General features: G+C 40.0%; 1 protein-coding gene across 3 annotated transcripts; it reads right to left on the reverse strand.

Annotated features, from left to right (window-relative positions):
* Positions 1-2,542: 2,542 nt before the first annotated feature.
* HS3ST1 (heparan sulfate-glucosamine 3-sulfotransferase 1) lies at positions 2,543-13,825 on the reverse strand. Of its 3 annotated transcripts, none has more exons than XM_063157645.1 (2): positions 13,747-13,825; positions 2,543-5,215 (listed from the first exon to the last, which is right to left on the reverse strand). In XM_063157645.1, exon 2 carries the CDS (start codon positions 5,085-5,087, stop codon positions 4,125-4,127), a length of 963 nt encoding a protein of 320 aa, XP_063013715.1. In that variant the 5' UTR covers positions 5,088-5,215; positions 13,747-13,825; the 3' UTR covers positions 2,543-4,124. The 3 variants fall into 3 exon arrangements, with proteins under 3 accessions (XP_063013715.1, XP_063013717.1, XP_063013718.1); XM_063157647.1 differs by lacking the exon at positions 13,747-13,825 and adding an exon at positions 13,350-13,477; XM_063157648.1 differs by lacking the exon at positions 13,747-13,825 and adding an exon at positions 13,291-13,392.
* Between the last annotated feature and the right edge of the window lie 3,010 nt (positions 13,826-16,835).

Below are 16,835 nucleotides of genomic sequence, written 5' to 3' on the forward strand. Positions count from 1 at the left end.
GAAAATACAATATTTTGAGCATAACTGGGCATTAGACAGAGTTATATAAATAAAAGTTGCTGGCATAAGAATGAGAAAATATTTTTACAGCTGTAGAGGCACATCCTTGCAACTATTTCAGCAGGTATATACCTAGTACCAAGTTCAACACATTTTGTTGACTTATTTTAGTTTAATTTAATGCTTTGGCCTTATTTTAGTTTTATTACTTTGTTACTGTATTCGAAAACATATAATAACATACTTCTGAAAAATTTCATTCACAAGGTGGTCATAATTAGGACTTTCAAGTCACAGACTTCAGAAAAAAGAATGGAGAAGGAATATTCCTATGAGAAATAGTTTTGATGTACAGTCTTTTACTCATAGAGTACATCTGTGATATTTTTAATACATGGTCAGCCATGCTAGATAAAACAGAAGATACATGGAAATATGCCATATGCCATATTCCATAACCCATATTTCTCCTTGGCATTTGAAATCTGTTTGAATGATAACAGGGAATGAAATCCTGGCTTTCTGCAGACTCTGAACATGGCAGTAGACAAGGAAAAACAAAATCATCAGCTTTGAGAACCAAACTAAAAAAGTTTTCATCTAAAATATTCTATAGTGTTAAGTTTCACACACTTATCAATGAATGCAGCAAGATTTAAAAATGGATAGATTTTTTTATGATATGTTCCAAAGAAATGTTGATTTGTTCAAGCACAGTAGATGTTTTTTCACCTGTAACTGCAGGAAAAATATACAAGGAAGAGCCAAGCACATGTAACAAGATCATGCAGCATCAGCAGTACATGTAGAAATACTCTTGATGAAATAATAGCTTTGGTGTTCTTTTCCCTTTCCATAAACTTCCAGCATTGTTCCTGGAATAATCATTACAGTCTAATCTTTGTCCTCTGCAGGTACAATATCTGGCTTTCACACTAATCTGTGTTGTGACGCAAAGGGCAAGACAGTCCTGCAGTGCCACCCTGAATAATTATTTGGTTGGCATTTCTTTTTGTACTCAAGGGGAGTGCCCGGCTTTTAATTCTCATAAAGTCTTGTATTTATTTTAGTTTTCAAGAGTGATCACAGGCTTGGCTAGGTGCCCTGAGAAAACAGGTCTCTGGAGCAACACCCAGGTGGTTGTTCTTTAAACCTGAGCTAGTAGAGCTTTACAGAAATAAATACCTGTGTTGCATAACACTGGAAAGGTATTTCAGGGACTTTTTTCTTTTATGAGCAGATATGACATGCCTTCAAAGGTCCTTATTAATTTTTCTCGAGTCCCAAACGGAATGTGCTTTTGTCTTCTTCTTTCATTCTCTCTTCACTTTCTGATGGCTTTTGTTATTGTCTAACACCTCTTTAGAAACAGCCTAGTCAATATATTTAGGTACAGTAACTAGTGTGGAAAATGAATGTTGCTCTGATTAAACAGAACATTCACACAGAATAGTTTTCAGAATTGGAACTCTTGAACTCTTGAACCTATGGCAGGTAAACATTGCTACTATTATTGGTGTGGGTGTGATTTATTGTTCATCACCATCACAGCTAACAGAAAGCTACCTCCAGGATAAGGTATTGTACAGTCAGGCCATCCCTGCACAAAGTGTAAGCATTGGGTATGATATACCTTCTGTGAGACCCTCTGAACTTGGTGTTGAGGATGTGACTCCTGTGATATTGTGCTTCAGAATGTCCCCTGAAGTGGTCACTTCACCTCTGGATCCTGCAGACAATGCTCTATGAGGTCCTAGCACTGCAAACGTAATAGTGACCTAATGCTTCATGCTGCACTTCTCTTTCTATAGAGACAAGCCATGTTGTGTGTGGGGAAATGTGTGCATGTGACCTGCTTAGAGACAGGCAAACTACTGGCATCAAGCAGCACTAGGCACTAGGAGTATCCTCAGTACCACCATCAGCAGTATTGCACAGGCATTTCCAATTCAACACTGATACCCTGTTCAACCTGCTGCAGGTGGACTTGTTGCAGCCCTGCCTCCATGTACTCCTCCAATTCCTCGTCACATGCCTGCTAGTATTTTTCCTTTCTCAGCAAAGCATTGGTAAATGTGGTGAGCTTAATCTGAGACTGCAGGAAGGCACTAATGGAAGCCTTTTGTCTGGGCCGAAATCACTTTGGTCCAGCTGGCTCCTGCAGAGATAACATTACCAAGGTAATGGGGTAAATGTAGGAAAAAATACTGCCCCACCTTACACAAAATTCCCTGAATTTCTCTCTTCTAAAACTTTAAGAGAAACATGATGGTACTATGATTCTGTTATTTTTGGTATCTGCCTCATGTAAGATTTGACATTATTGCCACCAGAAACTTTGCCTCCTTGTTGTATATCCTGGGTCAGCAGTGAATCATTCAGACACAACCCAGCAGCAAACAACTGCTTTCATATCAATAGCAACACACTATTCAATCAATAGCTAAGCTCTTAAGTAACATTTAGCTGAAATCTAAACTGGAGTTGAATCCTAAATTCTGGTCTTCCAAACTAGAAACTGAAGAAAAAAAACAAGGAAAAATGCAATTCAGAAAATATTTTATTGAGTACAATACCATTTCATTGTAGGCTTTATAAAACACTGCCAACCTCTCTGAGGTTGAATACAGCTTGGGCAGGTGCACAAGGAGTGGGAGAGAGGGACAGCATCTGCAAATTTTCATGCAAAAGGCATAATATGGGATATTTGCATCCAGATGATACCTTGTTATAGTGCCCAAGTCTGCACTAGCTCACCAGAAAAAAAATGAATGAATTCACATTTAAATTTTATAAAGGATTGTAGCAAGTTCAAATTTACTGGGTGTTGCCATTGCACATTCAACAACTAAACTCAAGGTCATGAAACAAAAATCAGTATCTTGGATTCAAAGTACTGTGAGAAGCCTTGTGTGGAAACTGGATTAACTCTAACTCCAGAAACTGATGGCGAACAACACATCATAACCACTGTAGATAAGGACAACTGCAGTTTTTACCAATGTACTAACATCTATTTTCCATTTTTAGCAGATGGAAAACAAGGCAAATTCCTGGAATTTGGGTTAATCCCACAACACACATCTCATCAAGACCTGGCATCGTTGTTCTTGGAAGGAGATTAAACAAATAGTAGTCCATAGGGAATTTGCAGTTGCATGAAGCAACTGAAAACTCATAGAAAGCAGCCTTAAGTAGGGGATAAATGTAGAAATATTTATATGAAAGAAGTTCCTGCTTACTGGAATGTAGACCAACTAATTTTTCTGGTGTGTTCATTTTCAGCGATGGTAAAGCATAAATGCGCTATGAAATGTAGGAACAGTCAAAAGCAGCCTTGAAAAAGTCTCTATATTGCTTAAATTCTCTCAACCATACCTCTTTATGAAGTATACATACATTCAGAGACTGGAAGTTTTCAGGTTGACCATATTTCTACAGCTAACTGTATTTTATGAGCTGGTCCCCAAATAATCTTTAAAATTCTGCCATGAAACCTGCACTGTACTGCCAAAGAATTGAGGAGCACTTGTTATAACAGTGAATATGAATGTTAAGTACAGCAGTTAATATATCAAATTACACAGAGACATACATTGTCCTTTGGGTGTGCATTTCCCAACATGTGTAAGTACCAACACTTTGACAGGAAATAATTTCATAAAGCAGGATTGAACAATTTGTTAGCTACAACAGTATTTGCAAAAGGAAAAGAAATTATTAATCCACACTTTAAGAAAAATGGAAAGGTAAAACTTAGCATATTCATTAGCAATTAGAGAAAATAGTCCAGGAAGGCCAAAGTATTCAAATAATTCAGAAATGTTCTGTCGAAATGAATTTTTTATTTATTAAAAAGACAACACATTCTCAAGAGAGCACCTTCTGCAATGAAATAATTTAGTTTCTTCATATAGACACATCATACACAATGTTAACAACCATGAAAAACAATACAAAATGCTTTCAAATTTAACAAGTAGAAAAATATAACTAGTATATATGGCAATTGTGAATCTAATACTGTACAGAAGTATTTATGGATTTTACAAATAAATAATAGCTTAAATGCCCTTTTTAAATCTTCTAGCTGTACACTGGAACATAGGTTCTGAAGCTTACCACTAACTTGCCACAAATGTGTGCCAGTCAAATGTTCTGCCCACAAGCTCAAAAAACTTCTTGTTGGGTTCATGGAAATATTCCTGCAGTTTCTCCAGTAACCGGGTGTCCACTTGCGGGTGTGCTCGTCCTTTGGACTCGTGCAAACAGCGCTCTCTACCACCGTCCCTCAGGCAGTAGAACCCCTTAGTTTTATTGAAATAAAAGTTTGAAGCATTTATCTGTGGTGATAACTTCAGAAATCTCTCTACCTTTTCTATTTCTGGAAAGGGATCTTTGATTAGTCTGTCCCCATCTACAATGTGGATATGATCGAGAGGAAAATACTTCAGCCAGTTCTGCATGTGAATGTAGTATAAGCTTCTGTTTATTGCCTTGTAGTCCACATTGAGTTCACCATTTTTTATCAGGAATTGCTCAATGGATGGGTACGGCTTGTGCTTCTGCATGTGGTTGTAGAACACTTGGGTATAATCTGACAGCACTCTCTCGCTTGGGTCTCTTAAAATAAGGAGTAGTCTCATGGATTGGTTCATGTTATAAACTCTTTCAGGCACTTTAGGTGATGTGAAATACGCTGGAGTTTTTTCCACGGTGATCTGATGGGGATACGAGAATGGCATTTGATTAATATACCACTGCAATCCATTCCTGTAATGGTCTTCCCAGTCAAAGAAGTGAACTTCACTTTCTGCGGCTGCAATATCTGGATGGAGACTCAACATCTCTAACAAAGCTCTTGTTCCACCTTTTCTCACTCCAATAATAATAGTCTGTGGCAGCTGCTGACATGATCCATTAGAATGAATGTTTTCCTTGAAGTCATTTTTCTGAGATGTTTTCTTTAAAAGCTCTCTCTGAACAGACTGAGAAGAAGTCTCAGCATTTGAATTTATAGCTGGTCTGGAAGGCACTATCTGAGGTTGAACAATAAGCAACACAGCTCCCAGCAGAAAAGCTGCCATGACAGAAGTTCTTAGTCTGGTTTCACTCAAGTAGGTGATAGGGCATAGAGCAATTTCCACCAAGAACAACCCTTAAAAGTGGTTTTTGTTTTGCTGAGCAAATGTGTTTTTCTCAAGCAAAAACTTTGCTGAAAGAGGGAAAAGAAAATGCACGTTATTTTATATCCAGGCACACTGCAAATTATATTTTTCTGTTCAAAGCTGAACAAACTTTAGCTTTCCCAACTCCAGGCTCATAGATAATTTAGTGCAATTAAATGTTTTAAAAGACAGGCATGTGCAACGATGCCATAAGAAAATTATTTCCTGACATCAGGAGACATGAATATTATGAATCTTTCATTTGCACACAGGGTGTTATTAGTTAGTATTTTTTAAAAATCTGATTTCCTTCGAGTTGAACCACAATCATAAAAGAATTGTTTTTTTAGTCTACAAGAACAGATTTGTCTAAGAAACAAAACATAAAAAGGAAAAGGTGTGAAGGGGACCAAAAGAGCATGCCTAAAAGCTGAGGGTCTTGTAGGATGTCTGGGAATTACAGCCTCTCAAAGAATCATGTAACAGCAACCTTAGAAATCAAACCTCCTGGGAAAAAGGCTCATGCAATGTAGATAGAACTGTCCAACATGAGAAGGCAACATCATCCTGGGCAGGAATTAGGAAGAGCTCTAGATAAATAGCACACCAAGGAAAAGTTGAATTTTGTGTCATTTTTAAGTGAAGTTAACTTTTGCTTTGTGCTTACTTGTTTCTAAGGATAAAATAGGTGGCTTGCACACTGGCCCTGCAAAGAAGTGAGATAATAAAACCATAGACTATAGTATGACTGAATCAAAAAACCACTAGAATACCTGTGGTTCCCAACTCCATACTCAGGAAAGAAAATGCACAATGGGTACTTCTGAAGGTCATTTCAAGAGTTAGCCAGCAAGCTGCTGTGATGTAAAGAACTAAGTTTAGGCTTTATCAAAAGACTACTAAATACCACCACTGAACACCCTTTAAAGGTCAGGGTATTTTTCACACAATGTTTGAAGTGAAATTGTAATGGTTTCACACATAGTAGAGCTATTAGATTGTTGCAGTATGAGCAGGCTGTGTACACAAGCTCCCTGAATTACAACGTCTTCCAAAGACTTTATACCCTCAGTGAAGGGCTGGTGTGGATTTCAGTATTGTCTAACTCCACTTAGAAGTAGAGGCCATGACAGCTGAGTACCTGACTGCTTTGCCTTAGCAGGCTACTGTAATTATGAACTTAAGCCTGGAACAGCACATACTGTGCCAGTTAACAAGGGCTGAAATATGAAATTACATATGAACAACCTGAGGAAATGCAAGGGCTAGGTTTTGGAAATTCTCCAGAGAATGTGAAAAGGAACTAATGACTTTTCCACAATAACCTAAGTCCCACTGCAACAAGGACTAATGATGTGTTTCTAAGTAATCTAAAGTTCTGTTTGATAGCTTTGCATTTACAGAGGTCATGACTCCATCCTGAACGGAACAGGTCTGCTTCCTGATGTTTTCTACTGATTATCACTTATTTGCTTTCCCTTTTTCCATTTTTAACGGGCTACCAGGCAGCAATATTGTTCGGAAGCAGAAACTAAGGCTGCGAAGAAAGAGAAGCAAAGTGTCATGATGTGAAGTTAAGAGAGGGCCTCCTTGTATGCCCACAGGCTTTGAGCTTGTGGGCATACCTTGTCTCAGGCTATTCTGCAATGTCTGATGTGAGGCAATTCTGCAGAGGAATTTGGTTTTTTTCCATTTTTGGCCACTGTTAACTTTTCTCTGTCTGGAAGAGTTCCATTTCATCTGTCATCATTAGTCTTCTGATCTCTTTCCCTGTCCCCACCATTCCTCCTAATCATTCTCAGCTTAATCTATATCACTTTTAACAAGAAATAGTATTAACAGCCCCACAGTGTGGCTGTTGATGGAGGAAGACACTGGGTGACAGAAAATTCGATGTAGGTAAATTCCCTGAGCTTTGCTGCCACAATATTCAGCAGCAATGGGAGCACAGGATACAGCACCAGCCAGATTGGATCAGCGACTGATGGGCAGCTCAGTACACAAGAACAACAAAACATCAACTATGCTGAATTTTAAGGTCACAGATTAAAAGGAATAGCCACTTACTTCACAGTATATTTTAAGTCACTGGCTCCATAAATAGTAAGCCGGAGCAGTTGTCTTAACACCTTATTGGAAAAGCATAATAGGATTCTAGCAAGGAACAGGTTGAACTGTGTGGAAAGAAGTTAATTTAAAGCCTTCTGGTAGGAACACTTATTTCTTAATAGTCAGGTTGAAATATGCTATGCTAGCAGCCAAGTTCTCTAACAGACTATCTCTGGAAAAATTAAATTTTAGCTGCTGGTCTCAGTGACAGCATACCACTGGATTGGAAAGGGGGGGGTGTTTTTTTTTTTTTTCCTGCTGTTGTTGGGGGATTTTTAGGGTGTTTTGTTTTCTCTTTGAAAAAGAAAATTAGTGCTATATATTAATTAATTGGGATTCTTAATTTGTAACTCATAGTTTGCATACGAGTCAGTCACCAACTTTTTTATTCAAGCCTTCCTGCAGCTGACTATAGCATAGGAACTTTTGAGAAAAAGACATAGGAAGGTGTCTCTTCATTCTAGCTCTACTCCTGTCTTAGCCAGCGTCTTTGAAATCAGAATACGTGGGATATTACAGGTGTGGTACCAGGGGCCCCACCTCAGGCAGGCTTTTGAGCCTCAGTGGAGCTCTGCCTCAATTGTCTTCCCATTGTTAAAGACTTCTGTAGGGCACAGCTTTTTCTAAATACACAAAAGCAACTGTTTCCTGTTGCAATATGAAATCTCATTGTAACATAAAACATCTTTTGTTTCAGACATACAGAACTTCATTGTTCCTCCTCAGCTATTTCTTCAGGTGCACATCCTCCACTGCAGAACACCTCTACTGTACTGATAGCATTTATTTTATGCACTTCCAAAAAACCACATCAGTAACTATGCCATTCAGAGTACCTATACACTATTGTTGTTTTGTTTTCAAGTAATAGAGCTTTGTCTGCCTTTTCTTTCCATTCTATTTTGTTTCTCACAAACTGTATAGGCCTCATATCTAGATCAATTATTTTGTTTTGTTAGATTAATGCAACACAAAGGACATGACTGTGCCTCTAAATTCAGCATAAAATACACAATGTGTGAGAAGAGTGGTCTTCAGGAATAAAGCAGCACGTAAATGGGTTGTCATTCAGCTCTTATGTCCTACATTCTCTTTAATGCTTTAGGTCAATCTGTAGTTTGCTGTCTAGAATTACAGTGGTTTATATAAAATGATGCAATTGTGTATTCCATAGCTTTATAATTTGTGGGTCTGAAAAACTCTTTCAACAATAAGAAGCATGCACTGAGGAGTTTAAAGCAGGCACTTTGCCAAGCTACTTTTCTGCTTTAAGAATTCTCTTCACTGCATCCACAAGTCATGCAGAGCATATATGACTTCACTTCATGACTCTGTGTTCCAGATTAGTTCAAAAACTTTAACTGACAGCCATTACTTTTGTATTTGCTACAAGTAAATGAGCAAGTTGTAAAAGAAACACAGTTTATGTTAAATGGTGCTTTGAAGATTATACCAAGACTTTTCAAAAACTCTGATTGCTTTTGCTTAATCTTTTCTTCAGCTTTCTCCAATTAATTAGTGAAATGTGCCATCCTGTTTATTTAACCAGATTCAATGTGGACTTTATTATTAAAGCCTATTCAACAGTAATAGTAACTTGGAAATAAATAGAAAATTTAATCAGTAAATGCAGAATGACGGCCAGAGGCTGTCATATGTCATTGACTTTTAAACCTGTTTCAGTACTCTTTGAAACATGTATCACTATTTTGTAATTTCTGATATTTCTTATTATTCTACAAAGGTATTTCAATGCCTCTATATGTCTGTCACCAGTGACACTGCCTAAACCATCTAGATTATACAGACTTCTTAGTTTAATATGCATTAACAAAATAAGGTAGTTTTTTCCTAGAGTGGTAACTTCATTTTTGCTGGGAATTGGATAGGGTTAGATTTAGCTCTGAACTTTCACAAGAGCCTCTCAGTCAGGTGCCCACATGGTAGGAAGAGGCATAAGGAGTGTCTGTAGGGCAGTCAGTAAGCATCAGGCAGAGTCATACCTCACAAAAAAAAGCCCAGAGAACACACTGAGAGGTTCAGCAGAGCTAACGGGACCCAGGTACCAGCAGGACAGTCACTAGGAGAGGTAAGACATCATCTTTCCATAAGCATGCAAATGACTTCACCTTCATTAAAGAGAAGTTGTGTTTTCCTGGCTCTTTAGGGACTGTGGACAAACAGTTTAAATTTCAGATGGCCTCACTTTATTTCCTTGCAGAACTGAATCCCTTCACTGGAGAGATCTCTGCACAGCCATCTAAAAATACAGTCTGGACAGAATGAGAACTATACTTCACTTGCTGAAGTTTGTCTGTAGAGGGAGATTAGAGCTGAAAATCTAAGCAAGACAGTCTGTTCCCATAAAGAATACTTAGTTTTGCTGATGTGATAGAACCTGAGGACAATTTGTGGACTATATTTTCCCTTGCACATATTTGGGTACAGAGTACTGCAAAATATAAGACTAACATCGCTGGTTAAACCAAGCTGTGCAGTACAGCCCACACATCTGCTATGCTGGCTTCTTCTCTTGGTAAAAAAAATTCCCCTAACTGAGATAACCAACTTCCTAAACTGATAAAGACTCAGTGTTCTGAACATTTGTATTCAGTGATGTGCTTTAAAAAAACCCAACTAGAGCAATTGCAGTGTACTTGAAATCCTTCAAGAACTCATTGATATGAACAGTATATTCCTATCCTCTAATAGTAGACTCTGTCCACCACAAGATGTATTGCTTAGTTGTTTATATTAGTTCAAGTGCCACTTTGTACCCTGGTAACATAAAAATTCCCAGTACAGCTATCACTTAAAGCTCAGCCAAGAGCAGGAAAAGATAGGGAGCAGGGTTTTGGGTTTTTTAAATTTAATTCAAATTACAAAATGTTTTTTCTTAAAAATATATTCTGCATTTTTTTTTTCACTTTTATCTATTAAACTGTATCACAATGCCCTCTCCATGAAGAAATTCTTCCTATACTTCCAACTGCATACACTTGTGGTTTTTAAACCCATTTAAACAAAAGTTTTAAACAACATTTGCCAATGAAATGCTTGAATTCTAGTTTCCAGTAATTAACTACAAATAAAATACTTTCCTACATTAGTGAGTGCTATGGAGATAGGTGGAAGGAAAGAGGTAAGTAAAGGAAATAGAACTACATACTACTGAAGGTCTCCAAAACCATAAACTATTGATCACATCATGAAATATCAAAAAAGTCATTTGCACATTGAGACATGAAACTACATGCAACTGTATAAACCTGTCCTACAGCGCCTAGATGATATGTACATTTCCCAAATGACATAAAAACTGCTGTACAACCAGCAAAGATTAAATCATGGCTTTAAATTTTATAGTCAGATGTTAAGAAATCTAATAATAATTTCAGTGCTGTTAAGATGAGATACTGTCTATCAGCACTAAAACTTCAGAAATACACTTTAAAAGGCTGTTAAATTTTGGGAAGGGGAAATTCACAAAATGAGAAAGGCTGACTTGGTAGGAAGTATTTTTGGCTGAAATCTGCTGCATTTCTGCACCTGCTGTGATAAATAGAGTTTATGCAAATTAGATAGGCCACCAGTTCATGACTTCCACAGGAGTTCAGCTCCAGTGTGAGCAGTAAGGTAGCAAATTTACAATAGACTACGGTTATATATGACATGCTCTCTTTCTTAAGGCCAGAAGGGACCATTCTAATCTTTCATGGCAAGAGATCATAAAAAGTGTTAGAAGAGAAAATACCCTAGATTTCAGAGAACCTCATGCAGGTTAAAAAAAAAATGGGACATTACACCAGAATAAAAATAACTTGAAAAGCTCAGGATGCACAGAATTTTTTTTTTTTGTACTGAACAGTACTATGGAATCCCCTTAACCCCTTTTACCAATTTTTTAAAATACCTGTCAGGATTCAGTTTTGTAAAGAGAGTACACTGTACCACTGCCTCCTCTACCCCCTCCATAAATCCAAATGCTCAATTCAAAATCCAGAAATTGCTCCCCACCCCACTTTCCAAGCAAAATGGGTCACATTCTAATTAGGAAGCAGAAATCTATTGCACAGTTAATAGAGTTGCTTCCTAATTCATCAAAGCTGTCCCCAAGAAAACAGCATGTGTGAAAAGATGGCTCTGTCCTGTCTTGCCCCCTCTCAGGACAAAGGCTCACCTTAACTAGATGTATTAAAATAGGGAACACATGAGACTAATCAATCCCATTTTCATTTCCTCTGCCAGGCAATTTCTTGCCTCTTACACAGGGATGTAAGCCCTGTTTCAAATACCAGTAATTTACAGCAAAAATAATAACAACAACAAAAATCTCCACACCTCAAAATATTAATTTAGTTCATATTCCGAGTAGATTTCTGTGTCTTCCACTCTCCTGGCTTCAGAATAACATTGGAGCAGGGTGAATACTGGTGAGGTCATCACTGTATTAGACTCAGCTAAACCAATCAATTTACTGAGCAAAGCTCTACACAGTGACCTGGAGGGAACCCTCCTGTTCTGGAGTGACAAATGAGATGACCAGCAGGATCTCCCATCTTGGTCTGCCTTAGCATACTGCAGTTTTTTTTTTCTCATTATCAAAAGTTTTCATGGAAATCCATCAGCTCTGACATGTTTTTGGGCTCTGATATCTTATGCGCTGTGAGTGGCATTTCTGGATGAGGGAAGGGAGAGATCCCAGGTTAGTAAGACTAATAAAACATTTTTTTATTTCCTCTAATAAAAAGCAGAAGAGTTGTATTTATTGTACCTACATGCATGTATTAGAAAGTGTTTTCCACACATTCTGGTTTTCTGTAATGCCTGGGCAAGCATATGGCTAGTTCAGAGCAACCAAGGTAGTATCCTGACAAGGAAAGGGGCACAGATGGGAACCTGGCAATCCTCAGGCTGGAATTTGCTCTGTCAAATTAGGGTCTCTCCACTGCAACAAACAGCTGGCCTTGCTTCAGATGCATAACCTTCCTGCTGACCTACCAGAGGTAATTTTGGTTATGTAGTATCAAAACCCGCTGCGTTTTTGAAAGAGGAGAAAAAAAGAGGGTGGGTCCGGAAAGGGTGGATGTGCAAGAGAGAGCTGAAGTTGATGCCAGTGACTGTGCTCTTACTGAGAGGTGCTTGTTTCTGAGCATTGTGAGAAATTCACTTATTCAAGAGTGCAACAAATGCTGGCAGATGTAAATTGCAGCAGTTATTATATTTATACTTACAAATTAGGGTTGATAGCCAGAGAATATATATATTCACCAAACTGAATGTGTTCTACTATGTTCCATTTGCCATACATACTGCAGAGGCTCTCTCTCAGTGGGAGTGGGCACTGCATGGATCTCTCACGCCAGAAAGATGCTCCCTGCAGACATTCTATGCCCGTGCCATTCAAGCATGATATTCCTGGAACTTCACAGGTATTTTTTCTTTCCACACCAAAATCCAAAGAGGAACAGTCTTGAAACTGGGAAAGCCCTTAACTCACTACACTGACAGAGAAAGGAAGGAGAATAATGTACTTTAATTCCCAGCCAGCTGAGGTGATTGAACTGCCTGTACTCAGCTGTGTGCCCCCTCCTGATCTTTTGAATTTCTGGTTGGAAGATGAGACCAAATACAAACTCTTCCTTCTGAAGGCTACTACCCGTGCCTCTCAGCATCTTTTTACCCCCATAAGACTCGAACTGCACACACCTTTATCCTAGCAAAGCACACCGAGAACTGCAGTAATCAAGCCTTTGCTGTAGTACTTTAAGGTGCCAGTCCTTCAGAACAGAAACTAGCTAGATTCAAGGCTTTGTGCCCTCCTGCCAAGCCCCAAGGACCACTGTGCCCCCAGCCCTATGCCGCTCGCAGGTTCCAGCTCAGCACGCTGCATCCCGCCGGCTCCAGCATTATGTGAGGAGCGAGCGGATCGAAGATGCTCAGCAGAGCTTTTGCGAGTGTTCTCCCGTCAGGCAGGCGCCCCGCTTCCAGAGCCCCACCACTCTGCCCTTACTTGCGCTTGTCATTTTGCCACAGGAGAAAGAAGATGAAGAAAGTGCCCAGAAGCCGCACCTGGCCAGGTGCTGCCGAGCTCTTCGCTTCTCCCCGCCGCTTTCTCTCCTACCCCCACGGGCAGCGCTGCCTCCCAGAGCCTGGCTCCGTGAGTCCGGAGGGCTGAGGCAGCTCGGCGCGTCCCTGCCGAGGCTGGGCAAGCTCTCCGGTACCGCCGGGCCGGGCAGACGCTCCGCAGCCCCACAGCGGCGCTCTCCTGCCGCGGCCGCGGGGCTCCCACCTGCCGGCAGCAGGTGCCGGGCAGGCGGCGGCGCCGGGCGGCAGCGCCAGCGCTCCCCGGGGCCGGCAGAGCCCACCCACGGCCGCCGGCACCCTCGCCCACCCCGAACTTCCCACACGGGCACGGCAGCGCCCGGCCCGGCGCGCCGCTCCCCTCCGCGGCACCCGCCTCACTCACCGCCGGGGCGCGGGGCCGGGGGGCAGCGCTCGCCCCGCTCTTCCATGGGCGCCCGCGGGCGGCAGCGGCGGCGTCCGGGGCAGCGCGCCCGGCGGCGGCGTGCGGGGGCTGCGGGGGGCTGCGAGCGCCCGCTGTCGCCCGCCTCGCCCGGCCGGCAGCGCCGCAGCCCGAGCCTGGCGCCGGCTCGTTTGTAGGGCCCCGCCCGGGCCGCGTCACGGGCAGGCCCCGCCCGGCCCGCGGGCTGCGAGCGCCGCGCCGGGTGCGGGCTGCGAGGCGGCGGCCCCGAGCCCGGGTGTGCGGGCCCGCGACACAGGACTGTGTGCTAACGGGGAGTTCGCCCAGATAATGCCACAGGTCCGGGGAAAGGAACGGCTGTGCGCAGCAAACGCACCTGCCCCGCCGCCATAAAATCCTGGAATATCTTAAATTGGAAGGGACGCACAAGGATCAGTCCAGAAGGGACGCACAAGGATCAAGGAGTTCCAAGTCCTTCGATTGCCTCCTTCCTGTACTTATAAAAATACCACCCATGCGAGGCTGCATGAATAACAGACTTATAGCACTTGTATTTACTTCTTCTACTTCTTGTTTACTTTCTTGGGACTTTACAAAATGGCTCTGATTTTTTTTTTCTTCCTGAAATGCTTTCTGTTTAGCCAGATGAATTTGAAGCAGTATGGATGTCTGAAATGACTGAAATACTGTTCCTTAAGGGCCGTGGGGAAAAGAACTTCTGGGGATTTAAGTCCTAAGATTAATTTATTGAAATAGATCTTTATTTACCATAAACTGAACTGTGTTTTTTTTTTTTTTTTAAGACAAAATGAGTTTAAACTGGCATTAATATACTGCTTCCATTATTTCAAGTGCCAAACTCTTGAAATTTACTGTGAGCAAAATACAGACCCAAATAAATTTTAAAAATAAAATTAAGTTCTCAGTTTATTTTGATAAATTCCTTGTAGTTTAGCAAATCTGACACAGGTAGGGTATTCCCAAACAAAGTCTATTAGCACTGGTTGTACACAGGTCTTAGGTTTTTTTTGCCTGAAGTGATGAAGTGAAGACAATTCTGTCAGGACTCTGGGATGTATCTCATCAAGTTCCACAAAGCTGTGTGGTGGTGACAAATGTGATCTGTACTTACAGTGGGAGGTACTTTGTTCCCCCAGTCCCCATCCTGCTGTCCATCCATGACAGAAGAGTGGGAAAAGGTTGCCATTGAAGCTGAGGCAAAAAAGTGTTTTTTTCAATCTCCTCATCCATGGAGCAGTGTTGTTTATCAGGTGGTTACACCTTCCTGACCCTCTCAGCAGGGATGTATCTTCTTTAACCACGGGCTATGACCTGCTCACACCTCATTTACTCCCTGGAGTGCTGGGCTGTGGGAATGTTGGGTCTCACTTACTCACCCCACCAAAACTCAATTTAGTGCATTAGTGTTATGCATAAATATTCATGTTGTAAGTTTTCTTATATCCTTACCTTCAGCCTTGGCCTGCACTGATCACATAATAGGAGGCAAAGCTGCCAATTATGGAACTCTGCTTTCTAAGCATGACTTCTGTTGGGGGAAGCAGAACAAAGATGATGTGTTTATAAAAGTATCACCAGCAATTTCAAGTGGTTTAGAGGAAGTAGCTGTGTTTGTGGAGTTATTTTGTTTACAACCATTTACCTCCAGCCTTGAAATATGTAACAGAACATCTGAGGAGTGAAAAGTACTCAATTATGTTTTTAAAAGAGTATTGCCAAGTAGAATTTTGTTAAAGGTTTTCAAGAAACAAATGTAAGTACTTAAGGAAAAATAGGATGGTATAACTATAAATGTATTTTATTTTATGGTTTTGCATATTTAACATTTAAGATGCTTTCTGTATTTAAGTGTACTATATCATTGCAGTGTGGTTGCTTTAGCACCAAGAGATATGTACAAATACTTTACTTTTAATGTTTCAAAATAGAGCATTTCACAAGAGCGTTTACTGAAAAAAACCCAAAACAATAATACTGTCTTTTTACTTTGTATTTTTATACATTTCCATATGTTTTACTGTAAATCTGAGAGTCTAGTAGAGAAATACATTAATTTGTGATTAGCCTTGCTGTTTAACACTGATATTCATGTCATGAATGTGGGTTTTGATTGTCTTGGAAACAGGTTAAAACAAAAAACTTAAATGTTGTTCAGATATAGACCTGCATAGTTCTGTCATAAGGGATCACTGTTTCTTCCATGTGATCTATAGATCAGATATCATAATACTCATTTCATTTTTAATACCCAGTCTTGATATAAAAGAATCAAAAGATGAAAAAAATCATCATTTCTTTATTGTTCCAATCATGAACTATCTTTGGTGTCAAAATAATAACAGAAAGCATCTGTGTACCCTTTTATCTGAAGGTATCTAAGGGTAACTTCAAGCCACTGTTTTATATTATCACCTTCCCAGGTAGATTAAAGATATGTTTTGCCCAAAAACATACTTTCTTATTCTAATTAGGTCATTTCTCAGCATTCTTTTTCCTTTTTAATAAGCTAAACAAAGTGATCTCTTGCAGCGTCTCACAGATAGGCTCAAGAAAGTTTAGATTTTCTTCACTTTTCACAAGATCTCATCAGTGAGTACAATACTGATGCTAAATATTGACAATGGAAGCATTTTCACAATGCTTTGATAATGAATCCCAATTGCCAATAAGGTTTCAAGATTTACTGGTTGTGCAGTTCTTAAGGTATTTCAAGTACATTTCATTGTTATGTAATCCTTACTTTTTAAATTCAGATGTTCCAAGCCACTAAATCTGGTGCCTTATGAGAGTATTTTGCCTTCACACTTCTCTTTATCAAGCAAATTTGTAATTTCCTCAAAGGAGATTTATTTGACATGATGGTGGTAGTTTCTCTTCAACTGTGGGTAAAGTGGTAAGAGAGAGTGACATTGAGTCAACAGTGCCATATTTTTATTTTGCTAATTGATTAATGAGTAATTTAGAAAAAGGAAATGAGACTTCTTAAAGCCAAAAGAATGAGAAAGGAAATGAAAACAACATTGCCAATACTTACTTATGCTTCCCTCAATAAT

The sequence above is a fragment of the Melospiza melodia genome, chromosome 5 (genome assembly GCF_035770615.1).
Source record: "Melospiza melodia melodia isolate bMelMel2 chromosome 5, bMelMel2.pri, whole genome shotgun sequence".
In the NCBI taxonomy this organism is placed as follows: Eukaryota; Metazoa; Chordata; class Aves; order Passeriformes; family Passerellidae; genus Melospiza; species Melospiza melodia.

Excerpts from the sequence above, each read along its gene's own strand:
- HS3ST1 (XM_063157645.1), bottom strand. The coding sequence starts at position 5,087 with ATGGCAGCTTTTCTGCTGGGAGCTGTGTTGCTTATTGTTCAACCTCAG.